The 22,453-nt window shown below is 38.4% G+C and overlaps 1 protein-coding gene across 3 annotated transcripts in view; it reads right to left on the reverse strand.

Annotated features, from left to right (window-relative positions):
• PUS7L (pseudouridine synthase 7 like) overlaps positions 1-22,453 on the reverse strand; it is a 134,960-nt gene that overhangs the window by 2,062 nt on the left and 110,445 nt on the right. For 2 of the 3 annotated variants that reach the window (XR_007517172.1, XM_049882876.1), the window contains one exon: positions 22,088-22,191. Coding sequence is in view for 1 of the 3 variants with exons in the window: in XM_049882876.1 (XP_049738833.1) it covers positions 22,088-22,191 (104 nt within the window). In the remaining 2 variants the exon portion in view is untranslated. Of the gene's footprint in view, positions 1-12,496; positions 12,577-22,087; positions 22,192-22,453 lie in introns of those variants that run through there. The other variant, XR_007517174.1, reaches the window with a different exon arrangement.

Genomic DNA, 22,453 nt, shown 5'->3' on the forward strand with positions numbered 1-22,453 from the left:
TAGCTTTCTCCCAAATTTCTTGCCATAGATGAGTGAGCACTAACAGCATTGCATCCGTTTGTTGAATCATCTCAATTAGTATCCTATCAGTTCGTGGTGCCTTGTTTTTCACCAACGCCTTCAGTGCAGCTTGGACTTCTTCCTTCAGTACCATTGTTTCTTGATCATATGCTACCTCCTGAAGTGGTTGAAGATCAACCAACCCTATCTAGTACAGTGACTCTGTGTATTTCTTCCATCTTCTTTTGATGCTTTCTTTGTTGTTCAATATTTGCCCATAGAATCCTTTAATATTCAACTTGAGGCTTGAATTTTTCTTCAATTTTTTCAGCTTGAGAAATGCTGAGCATGTTCTCCCCTTTTGGTTTTTTAACTCCAGATCTTTGCATATTTCACTATAATACTTTACTTTGTCTTCTTAAGCTGCCCTTTGAAATCTTATGTTCAGCTCTTTTATGTGATCCTTTCTTCCCTTTGTTTTAGCTACACTATTTTCAAAGCAAGTTTCAGTCTCTTCTGACAGCGGTTTTGGTCTTTTTTTGTTTGTTTGTTTTTTCTTTCCTGTCTTTTTAATGACCTTTTGCTTTCTTCGAGTATGATGTCATTGATGTCATCCCACAAGTCATCTGCTCTTTGGTCATTAGTGTTCAATGCATCAAATCTGTTCTTGAGATGGTCTCTAAACTCAGGTGGATATACTCACTTTGGCTCACCTGGAGTTGTTTTAATTTTCTTTAGCTTCAACTTGAACTTGGGTATGAGCAATTGATTGTGTTTTCTACAGTCAGCGCCCTGCCTTGTTCTGACTGATGATATTGAGCTTTTCCATTGTCTCTTTCCACGGATGTAGTCAACTTGATTCCTCTGTGTTCCATCTGGTAAAGTCCACATGTATAGTCACTGTTTGTGTTGTTGAAAAAAGGCATTTGCAATGAATAAGTCATTGGTCTTGCAGAATTCTATCATGCGATCTTCAGCATCATTTCTGTCACCAAGGCCATATTTTCCAACTACCAATCCTTCTTTGTTTCCAACTTTTGCATCCCAATCGCCAGTAATTATCAATGCATCTTGACTGCATGTTTGATCAATTTCAGACTGCAGAAGTTGGTAAAAAATCTTCAGTTTCCTCATCTTTGGCCTTACTGGTTGGTGTGTAAATTTGAATAATAGTTGTATTAACTGGTCTTCCTTATAGGTGTATGAATATTATCTTATCACTGACAGTGTCGTGCTTCAGGATAAATCTTGAAATGTTCTTTTTGATGATGAATGTGATGCCATTCCTCTTCAATTTGTCATTCCTGGCATAGTAGATCATACAATTGTCCTATTCAAAATGGCTATTAACAGTCCATTTCAGCTCACTAATGCCTAGGATAATGACCTTTATGCGTTCCATTTCATTTTTGATGACTTCCTATTTTCCTAGATTCATACTTCTTACATTCCAGGTTCCGATTATTAATGTATGTTTGCAGCTGTTTCTTCTCATTTTGAGTCATGACACATCAGCAAATGAAGGTCCCAAAAGCTTGACTCCATTCACATCATTAAGGTGGACTCTACTTTGAGGAGGCATATTTTGAGTGTCCTCCAACCTAAGGGTCTCATCTTCTGGCACTGTATCAGACTGTGTTCTGCTGCTATTCATGAGGTTTTCACTGGCCAATTTTTTTTTAGAAGCGGACAACCAGGTCCTTCTTCTTAGTCTGTCTTAGTCTTGAAGCTCCACTGAAACCTGTCTACCATGGGTGACCCTGATGCATTTGAAATATTGGTGGCATAGCTTCTAGCATCACAGCAACACACAAGCCCCCATGGTTCAAAAAACCAATAGACTTTAACTCTTTATATTTAGGAATTGATCAGGATATGTTACTTTCACCTAAAATTTGATATGGAATGGCCATAATGTAATTTGGAAAACAGTAACAACAACCTCGACCAATACACAGAGAGCCAAATAGAATTTTCTAGGAATTCATCTTTTATAACTTTTTCAATAAGTATCTATTTTAGATTTGTATTTGTTAAATTTAGGTTGTTAGTATTTAATATAGGTTATGCTCATGTGTTATTTTTATAAAACCAAGTTTAAATATCATCAGGAATAACTTTTTTATAAATACCCTTTAACATTTTATACATATCACTGGACAGTTAGCCACAGGGAGAAATCTATTACATATACAGTGATTATGGAGAAAAACAGGTTATCACTTTGTTATTTCAAAATCACAACCAATGTAGTGTTTATTTAATAAAGAATTTGTCTTTCAAGTTTTTGTTCTTAAGAAAACAAACATTTGAAAAAGTCAAAATGCTATTTGGAATAGATTGCTGCTATTATTTTTAAAGTAGAACCAAATTTTAAGTTTTAAATGGCAGAATTCTTTCAAACTATTGGGGCTTCCTAGGAAACATATTTTTTAAGTGCTTGTGAATATATGAATAAATTACTTATTCTCACAGGGAACAATTAGAGTAAAATATGAACATGTTTTATGCTGGCTTTTTTAAGAACTCAGATTGCATACAGAATAACAGGAGAATGGAATTATGTCTAAAGTCATGGGGAATTATTTTTCAACTTCTTTCTTTAATGCTGCCATGATAGAGCATTATCTTACTGTACTATTAACTTGATCAGGAAATAACTACTGCCTTAAAGAAATATTAACTTACAGTCATATTTATACTGTCGTATAGTAACATCAAGAGCGTGACTTAAACATCTAAGCCTTATAAATTTTGTGGTTAAATTTAAAATATGGCCAGCCAAAGCTCTAAAACTATGTAGTTAATTCAGATAATTGAATGATCTGCACCAAATAATTCATGGTATGTTTCCTATATATGAAAGTTAGATACAGAGTTTATGCCTTCTTCCCAAAGTGTTTCCAATGTTTCTTGATCATGTAATTCAATTAATTAACAATTTGACGGGATAAATTAAAAATTATAAAGAGAAAGCCCCAGGAAGATATTTTAAAATATGCCATGCTAAAAAGATTATGTAGCTTAGGCTGACAAATGTGAAGTGACATCTGACAGGCCCTTTTGTAGAGACAGATAAAGGAACTGGTTCATCAAGGAAAAAAGAACCCTTACCAGGAACCAGTGAAAGGAACAACACATCATCTGAAAGGGAGCGGGGCTAAGTAAGTGATTTACACATCTTGCTCACAGGAGATGAAAGAGAATGGTTTTTAATTCATTTTATGTAGACCACAGATAAGGAATCTTCTAGATCAAAGCCTAGCAACATAATGGAAACTCATTGAATACAACTAGATCTAAAAACATCTGTCAAGGGTTCAATGTGTAAAAACAAAATACTTTGGCTATATACTAGATGATCTTTAAAGCTCTTTCAGCTCTATTATATAATATTGTATTATGAAATAAGGACTAAAAGGACTTGTATCATTTCAGGTTTGTACTTTGTAATGGGGGAAAAAATGAACACCTTTGCTAGCGCCGAAAAGCTGCATGTGCTATGGCAAATGGGTGGAGTATAAAGTACTTTAAATTATGTGAGAATTTTCAATGCCGTATAATTTTCAAATAGGATTCCATAAATTTTAATGTTTAAAAGCGATTATTAAAGAACAAGTTCAATATTTTAATATTAATATTTATATATTTTAGTATTCCTTAGACAATGTGTGGGAATCAACAGGACAGGTTCAATAGCATTGGAAAGGTTGGGGAGGATATCAGTCAGAGTTCCATCGATGTGATCTGCAGATTCATGGCAGAGCTCAATAACAAATGGCAAAATGACAAGCCATGAACCCACTCATTAATAGTGAACATTTATTGGGGATGTAGAATATCCCAGGCTCTATGCTGTATAATTTGTATGAATTATGTGTATATAAACCTCATGACAGCCCTATAATATAGCATTTCTGTTATCCCCAAATAACAGATAAAGAAACTGAGGGACCAAATTATTCACTAAACTGCCCATGGTCACACAATTTATAAGGCAGAGTGTTATATTAAGCCAGGCAATCTGCCTCCAGCTGCAATCACAGAGGAACTTCCACCTCTAGACTCAACTCCACCTCACAAAGTGGGAAGCAACAAAACAGGAGACCACCCTGAATCAGTACACTGTCCCAGTAATACTTGCATTACTAGAGGAAGCCCCACACTGGCTCAGCTTTCAGAACTGAGGAAGGTGGAGGAATGTGTAAAGTGTCGGGTTTATTGAAGCCTTATGTGACTGCCCATGGCAGCCCTCTCTTTGTGTATGTTGTTCTTTCACTGCCCAATGCTCTCCGTCAGTGACAACTGTGCTGGCTCCTCCAGGGTCCTTATCACTGAAAGGTGCCATGAAGTAAGAAATCAGCTCCATCTTGTCCTCTTCCGTTACTCCCTAGCCCCCACTGAAGAAGGACTCTCCACAGACTTTTGCTGTTGGGGCTCCTCATCCAGGAGAGACACCAGCAACACAGGCCAAGACCAGCTCTCTTCTAAGATGTCCAGTTAACCTGTGAGAAACTCATATATGCTGACAAAAAGGGAGACTGAAGCTCTCATGTCCTTGTAAGTCCCAGATCTCTCTCTCTAGTTCTCCTTTTCCCTGTTCAAGTAGTTAAGAGGCAAATTAGAAGAACTACTGTTAAAACTGATCCAACCAGGGAGCAAGCTTCAATCTTCCTTTCTTGCTACATCCTCAGTGTTTTGTAAATGATTGTCTTAGAACACTTCTTGATATTTAGAACTAGAAACAGCCCCCTCCCCTTATCCTCTATTCATGGACACCACCTTCCTCAAAAGTCTGATAATGACTTTTATCCTCTCTTGGGCCTAATTTTACTTTGGCTGGGGTGAGAGTGATGTAAGGTCAGCTTTTTAAACTGGTGTCTCTTGGTTAAGAACTGCAGGAAGGTAGCTAACCCTGAGTTCTGGAAGCCCCGTGAGTGTAAAACATGGAATGCTTCTTTTTAGGAGCATGGAATGTTTCATTTTAGGAGTGTTTCTTCTCAGCTTTTAGTCTTGGCAGAAGTTTGAGGAAAACAGGAAAAATCTCCCTTGACATCCGTTACAAGAGTTTATTTTGGGGGGAAAAAAATGATACTCCATCTTACTATAGTCTATTCTTCATCAACCCAGGGAACCCATAATATATTTTCTATTCTCATCTTTATTTTTCTTTGTACTCTAAGAATCAACCCAACTATGATGATCAACACTTGTGTTATTGGAGGAAAAAAAATGCACCAGATCTGTTATTGCCAGCAAAGAATTCTAATTCAAAGCTGCCATGAGTTTTAGCAATAGGCCGATTGTTTAGACTATCTTTACTCACATTCATTAAGCATCAGAAAAAAAGAAAGAAAGAAAGATAAAGCTTAATGGAATCAAGTCAGAAGAAATGAAAGCAAAGATGGGTTGTTGTGGGCAGGGAGGAAGGACTTACTCCCTCATCTTCTGGGAGTGCTGCCAGCAAACAGTCCTCAGCCATCAGCCCTCTGTAAATGGATTACCTGCCTCGGGGTCACGTCTCCTTACGAAGTCCATCCACATCCAGTGATTAATCCACATGGGGTATAAAGCCCAGCTCCTTTGCCTCAACTCAGGATAATTTGAAGGACCGTCCCAAATCCAGAGCTCTCCTAGGGTTGGCTGAGGCCGTCACTGGAACTGCATCACAACTGAACTTTTCTCTCTGCCCAATTCTGCTTCCTTTGCATGCCTTCCGTGGTGCTGATCCCAAGAGTTCCCATTGCTGTGGAATTGATTCTGACTCATAGCAGCAACCTTATAGGATGGAGTAGAGCTGTCCATAGGGTTTCCGAGGAACAGCTGACAGATTCAAACTGCCCACCTTTTGGTTAGCAGCCGGAGCTCTTAACCGCTGTACCACCAGTACTCCCAAGACTACTCCTTAATAAATATTCCACATACTAATCTCTTTTGAAAAAGGAACCCTGGTGGCAAAACAGTTAAGCGCTTGGCTGCTAACAGAAAGGTTGGTGGTGGCTCAAACTCACCAGGGGCTCCATGGGAGAAAACACCTGGCAATCTGCTCCTGTAAAGATTACAGCCTAGGAAACACTATGGGGCAGTTCTACTCACAGGTTCACTATGAGTCAGAATCAAATTGAAGGCAAACAACAATCTCTTCTGAGATCCTGGAAAGTCCAACTTGAGTAGAGGCTAAATGACAAAATTTCACAGGGCCACAGGTTCCTTTGTTTAAACTCCTGAGGAATTATTTTTAAAGGAAATATTTAATCACATAAATTGAGATGTCAATTTTAAAAGTTGATTTTAGCATCTGAAGAATATTTGGTTTAGGTTTAAATTATCTCAAAGGGAATTATGGAAAAAGACAACAATTAAATTATTTTTAGTAATAGCATTCTGTATAATTTCTGTAATCTTTTGTTTTATAATATTATTTGTGTGATTTTTATAAAGAAGATATTACATATACATAATCTATTAAGTAAATTAGAAGATTAATTACTAAAGGAAAAACTAGAAAAGCTTTTACTACTAACCTCTAATGCTGATCCAAATTTACTTGGGCTTAGAAGAGATAGCCAACTTAGTATAGAGAGTATGGCTTTATGCTGAGACCAAGATCCATAACACAAAATCATAAGAAGATCACTGTCTGCCTGCTCAATGTCTCTTTTATGTATGTTTTCCAAGGTACCAGCTCTTTGGGGAGAGGAAGCCTTTATATTGGAGAGGAGTCTAGAGTAAACAGAGTCTATGTTCTTTCAAAAGTTCTCCACCTTACAACGTTTGTCCTCCAGTGATGGCTCCCATTTTCCTGCTCCCTCCTAGTGCACTGAGTCATGGAATTCAACCTCTATTTTGTTGCAACGTGAGCAACTGAGTACACCATGCCTTAATGAGTATATTTAATATTGTTTTTCAACTAGTTGGAGCTCTGCTCACTCAATTCCTTTTTAATATGTTTCTTTAATTTCATCAGCCACACAGTTGGGGAACCTCACAAATATATCAGAATGACTTTTTTACCTAACACTATTTCTTAGGAACTATCTACAGATTAAAATATGTTGTATCAGCATTTTTCTGTTTGTTGACACAGGGGCTGTAACAATCGGCTTAAGCATAGCAATAATTGTGAGGATGATGCAGGACTGGGCAGTGTTTCATTCTGTTGTACATAGGGTTGCTATGAGTTGGAACTATCTCAACATCACCTAACAACAACAACGAGTTTTCATTAACTAGGTTAAGTAGATTTAATAAAACTATTTCCATGGCACAATGAAAACAAATATTGCTAAAAAAGAAAGGGATTGGTATAATAGCAAAGAGGTTGGATTTTCAATGGATACTTTATAAATTTGGCCTTATGATCATAGACTAATTTTTGCAAAAAATCCCAAGAAAATGAAGAAGTTTGCATAGTTTATGTGTTTAGTTCTAATCATTTCTAATTGTACAGAGACTTATAATTGTATAAACTTTAATTGTACATAATTCTTGGATTTGTGCTTAATTAAAATTACAGGGAAAACTGATAATTAAGCAGCTGAAATATAATTTCCTGAGCTAGTTTAAGTTTATTCTTGCATTCTAGTGATTTGAATGGGGGTTGGTTAGATGGCATTTTCCTCAGGCACTGCCCAGGAGCTACATTTTTAAAAAAATGAATTGAATCTATCTGCTAAATGTATCATTTAAGTTTATTTCTTGATTTTTGGAAACAGTTTTCCAAAGTTTCTTAAACGATGGTTACCTTCATAGCACCTAGAAATACATAAATAACTCTTTATATTATGCGAAATTCTGGTCACAATACACATTTTTTTTTTTACAATACACATTTTAAGAATCAAAATTTTACTCTCTATAATTATCAATTTAATATTAATTTTAATCTTAATGCCTAGTTGGGCATTCATTCTTTTAATCAAAATAATTTGATTAAAATATAAATAAATATGATCTTATAAGTGATAGTTTGGTTTTAGAACAGTAAAGCCATGGATGGCTTTATTAAAATGTGGTAAGTAACGCAAATAACAAAATGAAATCCAGAGTATGGTAGATTTTGTTTATAAAGATGATCACAAGAATATCTTCTATCCCACATGCCCCTTTATAAACTGACCTTGCTACTCTTCCCTGAAGAAGTGAAGTCTATTTCCTATCCCCTTGAATCTGTGATCTGTTTTGACCAATGGAACGTAACAGAATTGACACTGTGTAACATCTAAGGCTGGGCCTTAAGAAAGCTGCAGCTTCTGACTGTGCTTGTTGGAATGCTCCTGCTTGGAATCCAGCCTCCTGTGCTATAAGAAAGCTCAAGCAGTTACGTGGTTTTCATTATTCTGTGCTGGAAACCCTGGTGGTATAATAGTTAAGAGCTTTGGCTCCTAACCAAAAGGTCAGCAGTTTGAATCCACCAGGCGCTCATTGGAAACTCTATAGGGAAGTTCTACTCTGTCTCATAGGGCAGCTACCAACTCAATGGCAACAGGTTTGGTTTTTATTTATTTATTTTTTTTTTTTTTATGCCTGGATACAGTAAACAGTCGAGTCACTGTCAGCAAAATTTCTAGATGAGTCTTCCAAAGATATTTCTAAAATTCATGAGGGCTCAGATTATCCAGTGGTGTGCTGGAGTCAGCTCCCACCAGCTGGAAAGAGTGGATTGTTCTCAACTCCACCTTCAGCAACATCATGATGATAGCTTGAAATTGGCCATGGTGGGTGTATTTATACTACTGAAATCAGCAAATGCTAAGATTCAGAGCTATGGTTCCCCAGGGAACCAATTGTTAAACGTTTAGCAGCACACCATTAATTGCATCTGACATATTTACTCCGTATAAGTACTATGTACAGTACCTGACACATAACCAAGAAGCCAAATCCGTGGCTGTTGATTTGATTTGATTTCATAGTATTTAATAAATATTTGTTAAATTAATTAAGTACAGTTACTCTCCTGCTCAAACATCTTCACATCTTTTTTACTGCACACTGGCTTCCTAAACCAAAACAAACCAAACCCATTGCCGTCAGGTTGATTCTGACCCTAAAGAACAGAGTAAAACTGCCCCATAGGGTTTCCAAGCAGTGGCTGATGGATTTGAACTGCTGACCTTTTGGCCAGCAGCCATAACTGTTACCTACTGTACCACCAGGACTGCACCTGTCTTCCTAAAACCAAACCAAAGCTGTTGCCATTGAGTCGATTCCAACTCAGAGTCCTTCCCTGTGCAGTCGATAGTATTTCTGTGAGACTGGGTTCCACTTAAGCTCGTACAGCCACCACTGGTGCAGGCATACCCTATTATTCGTCCCCTCCTCCGTTCCTCAGCTGATGCTCTTTCTCCCACCTAGAGAGCCTTCTCTTTCTCCTACTTTTCCAAAATCTACTAGTTCTTTATGACTCAGATCAAATTTCACAGCTTTCCTGAACTCTCGCATCATTCTAAAACTTTCTGGTCTCTGTAAGTTCATTTATTTGCATTTAATTTTTGTAATTGTTTTATTCCTGTTAATTTTATTTCTGCAGCTAGATCATAAACTCGTTAGAGGCAATGTCTAATTTTTTTTACTTATTTGTATTTCCACAAATCAGGTTATAAAGAAGCTCATCTAGTCCGCTAGTTTCCAAACACTTCTCAGTGGTTTGGCACTATTGGACCAAACATCTTTCTCAGATAAATTCTGGACTGCACTTTTTGAAGCAATCTTACAGTCCTTGGTGTGAGAAGTATGCTTCCTACAGCCCTCACTGGCTGTTCATCCAAACTCCAGCCAAAGGCAGGGAGCAATCATTCTTTGGACCCTCTCAGTTTTCCAGTGTATTACAAATAAAATAAAATTGAGTGTTTCTATTTTTGGTCAACATTCCTATGTGAAATTGTATTTTCGACATTAACTGTGAAAAAACAATGAAGTATAGAAAAAAGTTGGATGAATAAGCTCTACTTTATGACACAAGACCAAATATAAAAACCCAAACTCATTGCCATCCAGTCCGTTTCAACTCATAGCAACCCTATAGGCCAGGGTAGAACTTCCCCATAGGGTTTCCAAGGCTATAACCTTTACAGAAGAAGACTGCCACATCTTTCTCCCCTAGAGCAGCTTGTGGGTTCGAACCACTGACCTTTCCATTAGCAGCCAAGTGCTTTAACCACTGCACCACCAGGGCTCCTTGACCAAATATACAGTCCCAAATTTACTATCATTTTAGGAAATAATTATATATATTGTATTGCCATAAAATAAGCTTTTTATGTTATAAATTTATGCATTTTAATAATGTGTGTATGTGTGTGTGTGTGGCAAAGTGATTAAGAGCCCCGCTGCTACCCAAAAGGTCAGCAGTTCAAATCCACCAGCCACTCCTTGGAAATCCTGTGGGACAGTTCTACTCTGTCCTATCGGGTTGCTATGACAATGGGTTTGACTGGGTTTTTTGTTTTTTTTTTTTGTGTGCTTGTGTGCATGTGTGACACAAAGGCAGAGAGTCTTCTCTTTCCTTATACTGCAATTGTGCAATTGTGTCCTTCCTCCTCTTTTGCTGATAAAATGTCCTCTGTTTTATGAAATGATAGTTGAAAACAGTTGTTAATATCTTTATTTGCAAAATTTAAAAGTTGGCAATTCAATCATTTTTTTCCACTACATGGACCTTCACTCAAATCTTAAATATGTGCGTATCAATGTATAACACACACGCTAAAAAGAACAAACCAAATCTATTGCCATAGAGTTGATTTCGACTCATAGTGACCCTATAGGACAGAGTAAAATTGCCCCATAGGGTTTCCAAGGAGTGGCTGCTGGATTTGAACTGCTGACCCTTTGGGTAGCAGCCGAACTCTTAATTACTGCACCACACACACACATTATTAAATGTATAAATCTATAACAACATATATTTGTGTGTGTTTGTGACATTTGAAAGCCTCCATTCTTCCTCTTTTACTCCTCTCCACTTCACCCTCCATACATCGGCCAGCTCTTTATCTCCTGCCTCCTCATTTCAATTTATAAATGAGGAAATAAAGGCCCAAGAAGGTTAAATAATTTCCAATGTAATGTTCACTATTATGTAATAGAATCACTATATAATTTAAATATAGATAACATTCGTTGTCTTCATACTAGGACCTAGGCACTATTTAAAATACTTGTTTTAACTTTAATTCATTTATCTTCTCAAAACTCCTAGAAGGTGGGAACCAAGTCCCCATTTATAGATGAGGACTCTGAAGCTTTGATATACAGTTGCCCACCAACATTTTCTGCCTCTCAGGCTCACTGGGAAACTGCCTTCCCACTGGCAGTGCATGCTGCCACAAGGCAGGGGCCTTTATGACTGTTTGAAACTGAAAAAACAGGTATGTGCCACAAATTACTGTTTCTACAAGGTGTTGTATGAGATGTGTTCATTTTTGATAAGAAAAATAGAAATTCTGAAAAAAATTGTTGGGACATATATATCCCAATGGACTGTGGAGGGGGGTGGTTCTGGGGCAGTGGTAGAATTACTGGGAAAACCTCCCTCTGTACTCTAAGGTTAGGCTTGTGGGAGGAGTCAAGAAAAAAAATCCATACTACCTACCAAAAATTTAACACTCGATGAATCAGCATGCTTCCTTTAATGAAAACATATAAAACCAAAAAACCAAACCCAGTGCCGTTGAGCCAATTCCAACTCATAGTGACCCTACAGGACAGAGTAGAACTGTCCCATAGAGTTTCCAGGGAGCACCTGGCAGATTTGAACTGCCAACCCTTTGGCTAGCAGCCATAGCACTTAACCACTATGCCACCAGGGTTTCCATGAAAACACATAGTATCAACAAAAAATTTAAAGCAGAAAATAATTGGATCTTGAAATGGATATTCTGACGCTAGAGCCCAGCTCTTAACCACTGTGTTAAATTGTCTCAGTGAATGAGTAAATTACTCACTGTAGTTACCCCATCACACTTTCTGTTCATTTCCTTGGGAATACTAGCATACATTGCCTATAATAAGGAAGTCATTCATAGTTAATGACATAGGTCAAGGAGTGTTGGCTTGTACACCCACACAGGCTATACCGTTTGCCTTGTGTGCTGGGTGAATGGTGCTCCCTGGAGGTTTAAAATGCAATGACTTTGCTCTGAATCTAATTCCTGGGCAATAAAGTAATCTGAGAATTTAAAGACTTCATCTAGGGCAATACACATTTTGTAACTGGGGTTATTAATCCATCAGCAAATGAGATTATATTCAAAGCACAAACAGTTAAGTGCCTAAGGTGTGTTTTGCTAAAAACTTTAGAGAATACAAAGATGGACCAGCTAATGCTTCTACCCCCACACTTCTTACAGTCTAGTAAGACAGACCTGTGCTGCACACTAATTATAATTGAAAGAACTCACTGAAATTCACCAGGCTGTCATTTTTCACTTACAACAATGCAGCAAAGCATCATCACTTGTGTATTGAGAGGCAGCACAGTTAAAAATGAAGACTGGGAAATGCAACTCAAGAGGTGGGGCCAAGATGGCAGAGTAGTGAGAGACTTCCAGTGGTCCTTCTCACAACAAAGACCTGAAAAAACAAGTGACTCGATTATATATATGACAGGCTAGGAGCCCTGAACACCAAGGCAAAGTTAAGAGGTTGGACTGAGTAGCAGGGGGAGGGAGAGATGGTTCAGAAGCAGTAAGGAGTTGCCGGACCTGACTTGGCAGGAACTGGCACCCGCAGGCCTGATCCACTGGCACAACCATGGTGGGGCTGGCGATAGTGTTTGGGACATAGTTTCCTCAGTGAGAGAGAGCAGATGGCACAGAGTCTACTCACAACTCCAGAATCAGCAAAGAACAGCACCCTTGGCAGAAGATAAGTGCTTGCATCTATTTTAGCACATGGACCAAAAAGCACTCCTTTTAAAAGAACCCTCTTCTATTTATCTGATCCCTCCTCCGTCTGCAACAGCCCCCGAGCCAGCTTCAGTGGCAGCCGCTTTTCCTGGGCCTGAGATAGGGTCTGCTGCACATCCTGAGCCATTCTCCCAGCCTTGGAGAAGGAACAAATTAACAAATGGAGAAAAGATAATCTGCAAGCTCCCTTAACTGGGAAGTCAGGGCAAAAGTGGCTCCTGTCCAGGCACAAGCAGTCCAGGGACTTTGAATGCCTTTCACCCCTGCATAGACCTGTGTGGGCCCATATCAGCAGCTAAGGCCCTCGATGGCACAGTGCAACAGTGTATATGCCCAAAATCTGACTTCAGCTGTTTCAGCTGTGTGGTGGAGAGGCGGGTTTTTAATGTTTGACACCACTCTTCTTATTAAGCAGGGTCCTCACCAACCCACGTCAGGGGCCTGAGGACTGGGGGCTCCACCCATGCCACCTAGCCACCCATGACAGGGGCCTACGGGTAAGTGGTGCCTCCCAGCCCATACAGCCAAAAGCATTGGGTGCCTATGGTCTGGCTGCAGAACCCACCCACCTGTGTGCTCTAGGGAACAAGGATGTGCTTTCCTCACAGACACCTGGGGAATGGTTGTCAGCCCCCTGACTTGCTCAGCCAGATACCAGTGCCTACATCAATCACCCCTGCTCCTCTAAGACTGTGGGTGAGAGCCTGTACCACACACTAGGTGGTCAACTACCTGGACACCCTAGCTGAATCCATACAGGAAAAGTGAATGGACTCCTGGGTAACCAAAACCAAAAAACCAAACCCAGTGCTGTTGAGTCAATTCCAACTCATAGCAACCCTACAGGACAGAGTAGACCTGCCCCATAGAGTTTCCAAGGAGTGCCTGGTGGATTCGAACTGCTGACCCTTTGGTTAGCAGCTGTAGCACATAACCTCTATGCCACCAGGGTTTCCTTCTGGGTAACAGCTACTTGGTAACAGCTTTAGCTATCTGGTGACAGGAAGTTAGAGCTTCAAAGGTGCCAATAATCAAACTAGCTCACTCAAGCAGCCTATTTGGTCATATCAAAACAAAACAAAGCAATAAGCTAGGACACAGTAAGCAAACATAAAATAAATTAATACAATAACTTATAGATGGCTCAGAGACAATAGTCAATATCAAATCACATAAAGAAGTAGACCATGATCACTTCAATGAGCTCCCAGAACAAAGAATCAAGGAATCTTCTGGACAAAGAGATATTCCTGGAATTACCAGAGGTAGCATACAAAAGGTTAATAAAAATAATAATAATAATATATAGAGCTCCTCAAAAGATCAGGAAGGAGTTTAGGCAAAACACAGAACAAGCCAAGGAACACACAGATAAAGCAGTGGAGGAAATTAAGAAGGTTATTCAAGAGAATAATGAAAAATTTAATATGCTGCAAGAATCCATAGAGGGACAATAAACAGAAATTCAGAGGATTATCAATAAAATTTCAGAATTAGACAGCTCAATAGAAAGTCAGAAGAGCAGAATTAAGGAAATGGAAGTAAGAATTAATGAGATTGAAGATAAAACACTTGGCACCAATATATTAGAAGAAAAGTCAGATAAAAGAATTAAAAAAAATAAAGAAACCCTAAGAATCATGTGGGAATCTATCAAGAGAAATAACCTATGAATGACTGGAGTACCAGAACAGGGAGGAAGAACAGAAAATAACAGAGAATTGTTGAAGATTTCTTGGCAGAAAACTTCCCTGATTCTGTGAAAGATGAGAAGATATCTATCTAAGAGTTTCATCAAACCAAAGAGAGATCCCAAAAGAAAGTAACCAAGACATATTATAATCAAACTTGCCAAATCAAAGATGAGACAATTTTAAGAGCAGCTAGTGGTGGGTTAGGGATAAACAAAAAGTAACCTACAAGGGACAGCCAATAAGAATAAGCTCAGACTACTCAGCAGGAACCATGCAGGCAAGAAGGCAATGGGATGACATATATAAAACTTTGAAAGAAAAAAAATTGCCAACCAAGAATCACATCCAGCAAAACTGTCTCTCAAATATGAAGGCGAAATTAGGACATTTCCCAATACACTAAAGTTTAGGGAATTTGCAAAACCAAACCAGAACTACGAGAAATACTAAAGGGAGTCCTCGGGTTAGAAAATCAATAACACCAGATAATAACCCAAGACTAGAACACAGAACAGAGCAACCAGATATCAACCCAGACAGGGAAATCACAAAAATAAATCAAGATAAAAAACACTCAAAACAGGGAAACACTGATGACATTATGTAAAAGCTGACAGCATTAAATCAATAAAGAGGCACTTAAAAATGTAGTCATAGATCTTTCGTATGCAGAGGAAGTCAAGGCAATATACAGAGATAAAAGTTTGGTTTAAACTTAGAAAAATAGGGGTAAATATTAAGGTAACCACAAAAGAGATTAACAATCCTACACATCAAAATAAAATACAAGAAAAACATAAAGACTCAGCAAAAACAAAATCAACAACAATGAAAAAGAGGAAAAGACAATATAAAAAGAAAAATTAAGTGTAAAAAAAATTGTCAACAACACAAAAAAGAGACATCAAAATGACTGCACTAAACTCATGTCGCTATTGTTGTTGTTCGGTGCCGTCCAGTCAGATCTGACTTATTGCAACCCTATGTAGCACAGAACGAAACACTGCCTGGTCCTGTGCCATCCTTACAATCGTTTTTATGCTTGAGCCCACTGTTGCAGCCACTGTGTCACTCCATCTCATTGAGGGTCTTCCTCTTTTCTGCTGACTCTGTACTTTACCAAGCATGATGCTCTTTTCTAAGGACTGATCCATCCTCACAACAAAGTATATAAGATGCCATCTCGCCATCCTTGCTTCTAAGGAGCATTGTGCTTGTACTTCTTCTGAGACAGATTTGTTCGTTCTTTTGGCAGTCCATGGTATATTCAATATTCTTCACCAACACCACAATTCAAAGGCATCAATTCTTCTTTGGTCTTCCTTATTCATTGTCCAGCTTTCACATACATATGATGAGATTGAAAATACCATGGCTGGGATCAGGCGCACCTTAGTCTTCAAGGGGACGTCTTTGCTTTTCAACACTTTAAAGAGGTCCTTTGCAGAAGATTTGCCCAATGCAATGTGTTTTTTGATTTCTTGACTGCTGTTAATTGTGGATCCAAGTGAAATGAAATCCTTGAGATCTTCAGTCTTTTCTCTATTTATCATGATGTGGCTTATTGGTACAGTTGTGAGGATTTTTGTTTTCTTTATGTTGAGGTGCAATCCATACTGAAGGCTGTGGTCTTTGATCTTCATCAGTAAATGCTTCAAGTCCTCTTCACTTTCAGCAAGTGAGGTTGTGTCATCTGCATATCACAAGTTGTTAATGAGTCTCCCTCCAATCCTGATGCCCTGTTTTTCTTCCTATAGTCCAGCTTCTCGGATTATTTGCTCAGTATACAGATTGAATAGGTATGGTGAAAGAATACAACCCTGATGCATACCTTTCCTGACTTTAAGCCAATCAGTATCCCCTTGTTCTGTCTGAACAACTGCCGCTTGATCTATGTAAAGGTTTCCCATGAGCACAGTTAAGTGTTCTGGAATTTCCATTCTTCACAATGTTATCCATAATTTGTTATGATCCATACAGACGAATCCCTTTGCATAGTAAATAAAACACATGTAAACATCCTTCTGGTATTCTTGGCTTTCAGCCGGGATCCATCTGCCATCAACAATGATATCCCTGGTTCCATGTCCTCTTCTGAATCCAGCCTGAATTTCTGGCAGTTCCCTGTCGATATACTGCTGCAGCTGCTTTTGAATGATCTTCAGCAAAATTTTGCTTGTGTTTGATATTAATGATATTGTTCAATAATTTCTGCATTCAGTTGGATCACCTTTCTTGGGAATAGGCATAAATATGGATCTCTTTCAGTAGGTTGGCCAGGAAGCTGTCTTCCAAATTTCTTGGCATAGATGAGTGAGCACTTCTAGCACTGCATCCATTTGTTGAAACAGCTCCATTCATATTCCGTCAATTCCTGGAACCTTGTTTTTCACCAATGCCTTCAGTGCAGCTTGGACTTCTTCCTTCAGTATCATTGGCTCCTGATCGTATGCTACCTCTTGAAATGGTTGAACATTGACTAATTCTTTTTGGTATAATGACTCATATAGTCTACTACGCTGGGAATGACAACTTGAAGAGGAATGGTGTTGCATTCATCATCAAAAAGAACATTTCAACATCTACCTGAAGTACAATGCTGTCGGTGATAAGATAATATCCATATGCCTACAAGGAAGACTGGTTAATGTGACTATTATTTGAATTTATACACCAACCACTAAGGCCAAAGATGAAGAAACTTAATATTTTTATCAGCTTCTGCAGTCTGAAATTGATCGAATATTCAATCAGGATGCACTGATAATTACCAGTGATTGGAATGCAAAAGTTGGAAACAAAGAAGAAGGATTGGTAGTTGGAAAATATGGACTTGGTGACAGAAGCAATGCTGGAGACTGAATGATAGAATTTTGCAAGACCAACAACTTCATCATTGCAAGTACCTTTTTTCACCAATATAAACGGCAACTATACACATGGACATCACTAGGTGGAATACACAGGAATCAAATCGACTACATCTGTGGAAAGAGGTGATGGAAAAGCTCAATATCATCAGTCAGAACAACACCAGAGGCCAACTGTAGAACAGACCATCAATTGCTTACATGCAACTTCAAGTTGAAACTGAAGAAAATCAGAGCAAGTCAAAATATGACCTTAAGTATATTCCACCTGAATTTAAAGACCACCTCATGAATAGATTTGATGCTTAGAACACTAATGATGGAAGACCAGACGAGTTATGGAATGACATCAAGAACATCATCCATGGAGAAAAGAGGTCATTGAAAAGACAGGAAAGAAAGAAAAGATGAAGATGGATATCAGAGGAGACTCTAAAACTTGTTCTCGAACATGGAGCAGCTAAAGCAAAAGGAAGAAATGATGAAGTAAAAGAACTGAAGTTTTCAAAGGGTGATTTGAAAAGACAAAATAAAGTATTATAATGACATGTGCAAAGATCTGGAGATAGAAAACCAAAAGGGAAGAACACGCTTGGTGTTTCTCAAGCTGAAGGAACTGGAAAAAAAAAAAAAAAAAACAAACCTTGAGTTGCAATAGTGAAGAATTCAATGGGAAAAATATTAAATGACACAGGAAACATCGAAAGAAGATGGAACACCACTATGACTAAAGGTATTTCAGAGCATAGAAAAGGATGGAATACTCCCAAACTCATTCTATGAAGCCAGCATATCCCTTATACCAAAACCAGGTAAAGACAACTCAAAAAAGAAAACAGAGCTATATCCCTCATGAATTTAGACACAAAAATCTTTAACAAAATTCTAGCCAATAGAATTGAACAATTTATCAAAAAAATAATTCACCATGACCAAGTGGGATTTATACCAGGTATGCAGAGATGGTTCAACATTAGAAAAACAATCAATGTAGTCCATCATATAAATAAAACAAAAGACAAGGACCACATAATCTTATCAACTGATGTAGAAAAGACATTTGATAAAGTCCAACACCCGTGCATAATAAAAACTGTCAGCAAAATATAGAAGGGAAATTCCTCAACTTAATAAAGGCCAGCACATACATACAAGCCAACAGCCAACATCATCATAAATGGAGAGAGTCTGAAAGCATTCCTCTTGAGAACGGGAACCAATATTGTGCTGGAGGTCCTAGCCAGAACAATTAGGCTAGATAAAGAATTAAGGGACATCCAAATTGGCAAGGAAAGAGTAAAAGTATCCCTATTTGCAGATGACATGATCTTATACACAGAAAACCCTGAAGAATCCTCAAGAAAACTACTGAAACCAATAGAAGTGTTCAGCGGAATATCAGCATACCAGATAAACATACAAAAATCGGTTGTATTCCTCTACATTAACAAAGAGAACGCTGAAGAGGAAATCACCAAATCAATGCCATTTACAATAGTCCCCAAGAAGATAAAATACTTAGGAATAAATTTTACCAGAGTCATAAAAGGCCCATACAAAAAAAACTACAAGACACTACTCAAAGAAACCAAGAGACCTACGTAAGTGGAAAAACATACCTTGCTCATGGATAGGAAGACTCAACATTGTGAAAATGTCTGTTCTACCCAAAGCAATCTATAGATTCGATGCAATCCTGATCCAGATTCCAATGAAATTTTTTAATGAAATGGAGAAACAAATCACCAACTTCCTATGGAAGGGGAAGTGGCCCCAGATAAGTAAAGCATTACTGAACAAGAAGAACAAAGTGGGACGCCTCACACTAACTGATTTTAGAACTTATTATACCACCACAGTAGTCAAAACAGCCTGTTACTGGTACAACAAAGGACATATAGACCAATGGACAGAATTGAGAATCCAGACATAAATCCATCCACATATGAGCAGTTGCTATTTGACAAAGGCCCAAAGTCTGTTAAATGGGAGAAAAGACAAGTCTCTTTAACAAATGGTGCTGGCATAACTGGATAACCATCTACAGAAAAATGAAACAAGACCCATAACGCACACCATGCACAAAAGCAAACTCAAAATGGATCAAAGACCTAAATATAAAATCTAAAACAATAAAGATCATGGAAGAAAAAATAGGGACAATGCTAGGAGCCCTAAAACATGGCATCAACAGTATACAAAACAATACTAACAATGTACAAACACCAGAAGAGAAACTAGATAACTGGGAGCTCCTAAAAATCACACACTTATGCTCATCCAAAGACTTCACCAAAAGAGTAAAAAGACTACTTACAGACTGGGAAAAAGTTTTGGGCTACAACAAATCTGATTAGCGCCTGATCTCTAAAATCTACATGATACTGGAAAAACTCAACTACAAAAAGACAAATAATACAATTAAAGAATTGGCAAAGGATATGAACAGGCACTTCACCTAAGAAGACATTCAGGTGACTAACAGATGTATGAGATGTCAGGATCATTAGCCATTAGAGAAATGCAAATCAAAACTACAATGAGATACCATCTCACTCCAACAAGGCTGGCATTAATCCAAAAAACACAAAATAATAAATGTTAGAGAGGTTGTGGAGAGACTAGAACATTTGTACACTGCTGGTGGGAATGTAAAATGGTACAACCACTTTGGAAATTGATTTGGCACTTAAAAAGCTGTAAATAGAAATACCATACGATCTAGCAATCCCACTCCTTGGAATATATCCTAGAGAAATAAGACACTACACATGAATAGATAAACGCACACCCATGTTCATTGCAGCACTGTTTACAATAGCAAAAAGATGGAAACAACCAGCATGCCCATCAACAGATAAGTGAATAAACAAATTACGGTATATTCACACAAAGGAATACTATGTAACCATAAGGAACAATAATGAAACATCCCTTAACATGCAGGACTGTGGAAGGTGTTGCTCTGAGTGAAATTAGTTAGTTGTAAAAGGACAAATACTGTATGAGACCACTAATATAAGAACTCAAGAAAAGTTTAAACACAGAAGAAAATATCCTTTGATGGTTACGAGGGTGGGGAGGAAGGGAGAGGGGTATTCACTAGTTAGATAGTAGACAAAAACTATTCTAGATGAAGTGAAAGACAACACACAATACAGAGGAGGTCAGCACAACTGGACTAAACCAGAAGCAAAGAAGTTTCCTGAATGCAACCAAATGCTTAGAAGGCCAGAGTAGCAGGAACGGGGATCTGAGGACCATGGTTTCAGGGGACATCTAGGTCAGTTGGCATAACAAAATGTATTAAGAAAACATTCTGCATCCCCACTTTGGTGAGTGGCATCTGGGGTCTTAAACGCTAGCAAGCAGCCATCCAAGATGCATCTAAATGGTCTCGACTCACCCGGAGAAAAGGACAATGAAGAACACCAAAGACACAAGGTAAATATTAGCTCAAGAGACAGAAAGGGCCACATAACCCAGAGACTACATCAGCCTGAGACTGGAAGAACTAGATGCTGCCCGGCTACTGCTGATTACTGCCCTCACAGGGAACACAACAGAGAATACCTGATGGAGCGGCAGAACGGTGGGAAGAAGACCTCAAAGTCTCGTAAAAAGACCAGACGTAATTGTCTGACTGAGACTAGAGGGACCCCAAAGGTCATGGCCCCTGGACCCTCTGTTAGCCCAAGACTGGAACCATTTCCAAAGCCAACTCTTCAGACAGGAATTGGACTGGACAGAAAGTGATACTGATGAGGAGTGAGCTTCTTGGCTCAAGTAGACACATGAGACTATGTGGGCAGCTCCTGCCTGGAGATGAGATGAGAAGGCAGAGGGGGACAGGAGCTGGCTGAATGGACACGGAAATACAGGGTGGGGAGGAGCAGTGTGCTGTCACATTAGGGGGAGAGCAGATAGGGTTACATAGCAAGGTGTGCATAAGTTTTTGTATGAGAGACTGACTTGATTTGTAAACTTTCACTGAATACACAATAAAAAAAAATGCAGATTGGAAAGTTTGAATCCCAGTTCAATAACTAGAAGCTCTGTGATGGTGGCATGTTACTCCATCTCTCAATAAGTAATTTCCTCATTGTAAAATTTGGGTGCTAATAATAATATCTATCTCCTAGGTGGGTTAGGAGATGCAAATGAGTTAACATTTGGGAGTGCTTATTTGGCTATGGCACATAGTAAGCTCTAGGTATCTATCAAATGAATACTGTTATATTTAAAGATAATTTCAAATATCTTTTTTCCTTACTCTGACTGGTTTATTATTCTTAACATGCTTCATACATTTGGAAGACTTAGCCAGTTTATGTTGTCTGGGCTCATTTGAGGATAGGATTAAAGGATAATGAAACCCATTTGCCCTTGAGTCAGCTCTGACTCATGGCGACCCTATGTGTATCAAAGTAGAACGGTGCTCCATAGGGTTTTCAATGGTTAATTTTTTGGAAATAGGTTGCTGAGCCTTTCTTTTAAGGTGCCTCTGGTTGGACTCGAACCTGAAACTTTTTGGTTAGCTGCTGAGTGTATTAACCATTTATACCATACAGGTACTCCTAAAGGATAATTAAAAAAAAAAAAAAAAACGAACCTGTTGCCACTGAGTAAAATCATCTATGTTGGTATGATTTCTTTTCCTTCCTTTCAGTAAAATGAAAACTTCCTCGGGATGCAGAGTTTCTGGTTCCAGAAAAACTGTAAAACACACCGGAGTTACTTCACAGTAGCAACCGCATGCAAACACTTTATGAACTCTTAACCAACAGGTGAGGAAATTAAAGCCAACTTAAAAGTCTAGTTGGGATAAGGCTCAAATTACAATCCAAATTCAATTTGCCTCAACCAAATTAGAGTACTTCTACAAAAACTTGAAATTTCAGGGGCTCACAGATAACACAAATTCAAAGTTTCAGTTTACCTCAAGGGTTCAAACCAGTTCATTCCAATTAAAACCCCT

Source organism: Elephas maximus, chromosome 4, assembly GCF_024166365.1.
Source record: "Elephas maximus indicus isolate mEleMax1 chromosome 4, mEleMax1 primary haplotype, whole genome shotgun sequence".
NCBI lineage: Eukaryota > Metazoa > Chordata > Mammalia > Proboscidea > Elephantidae > Elephas > Elephas maximus.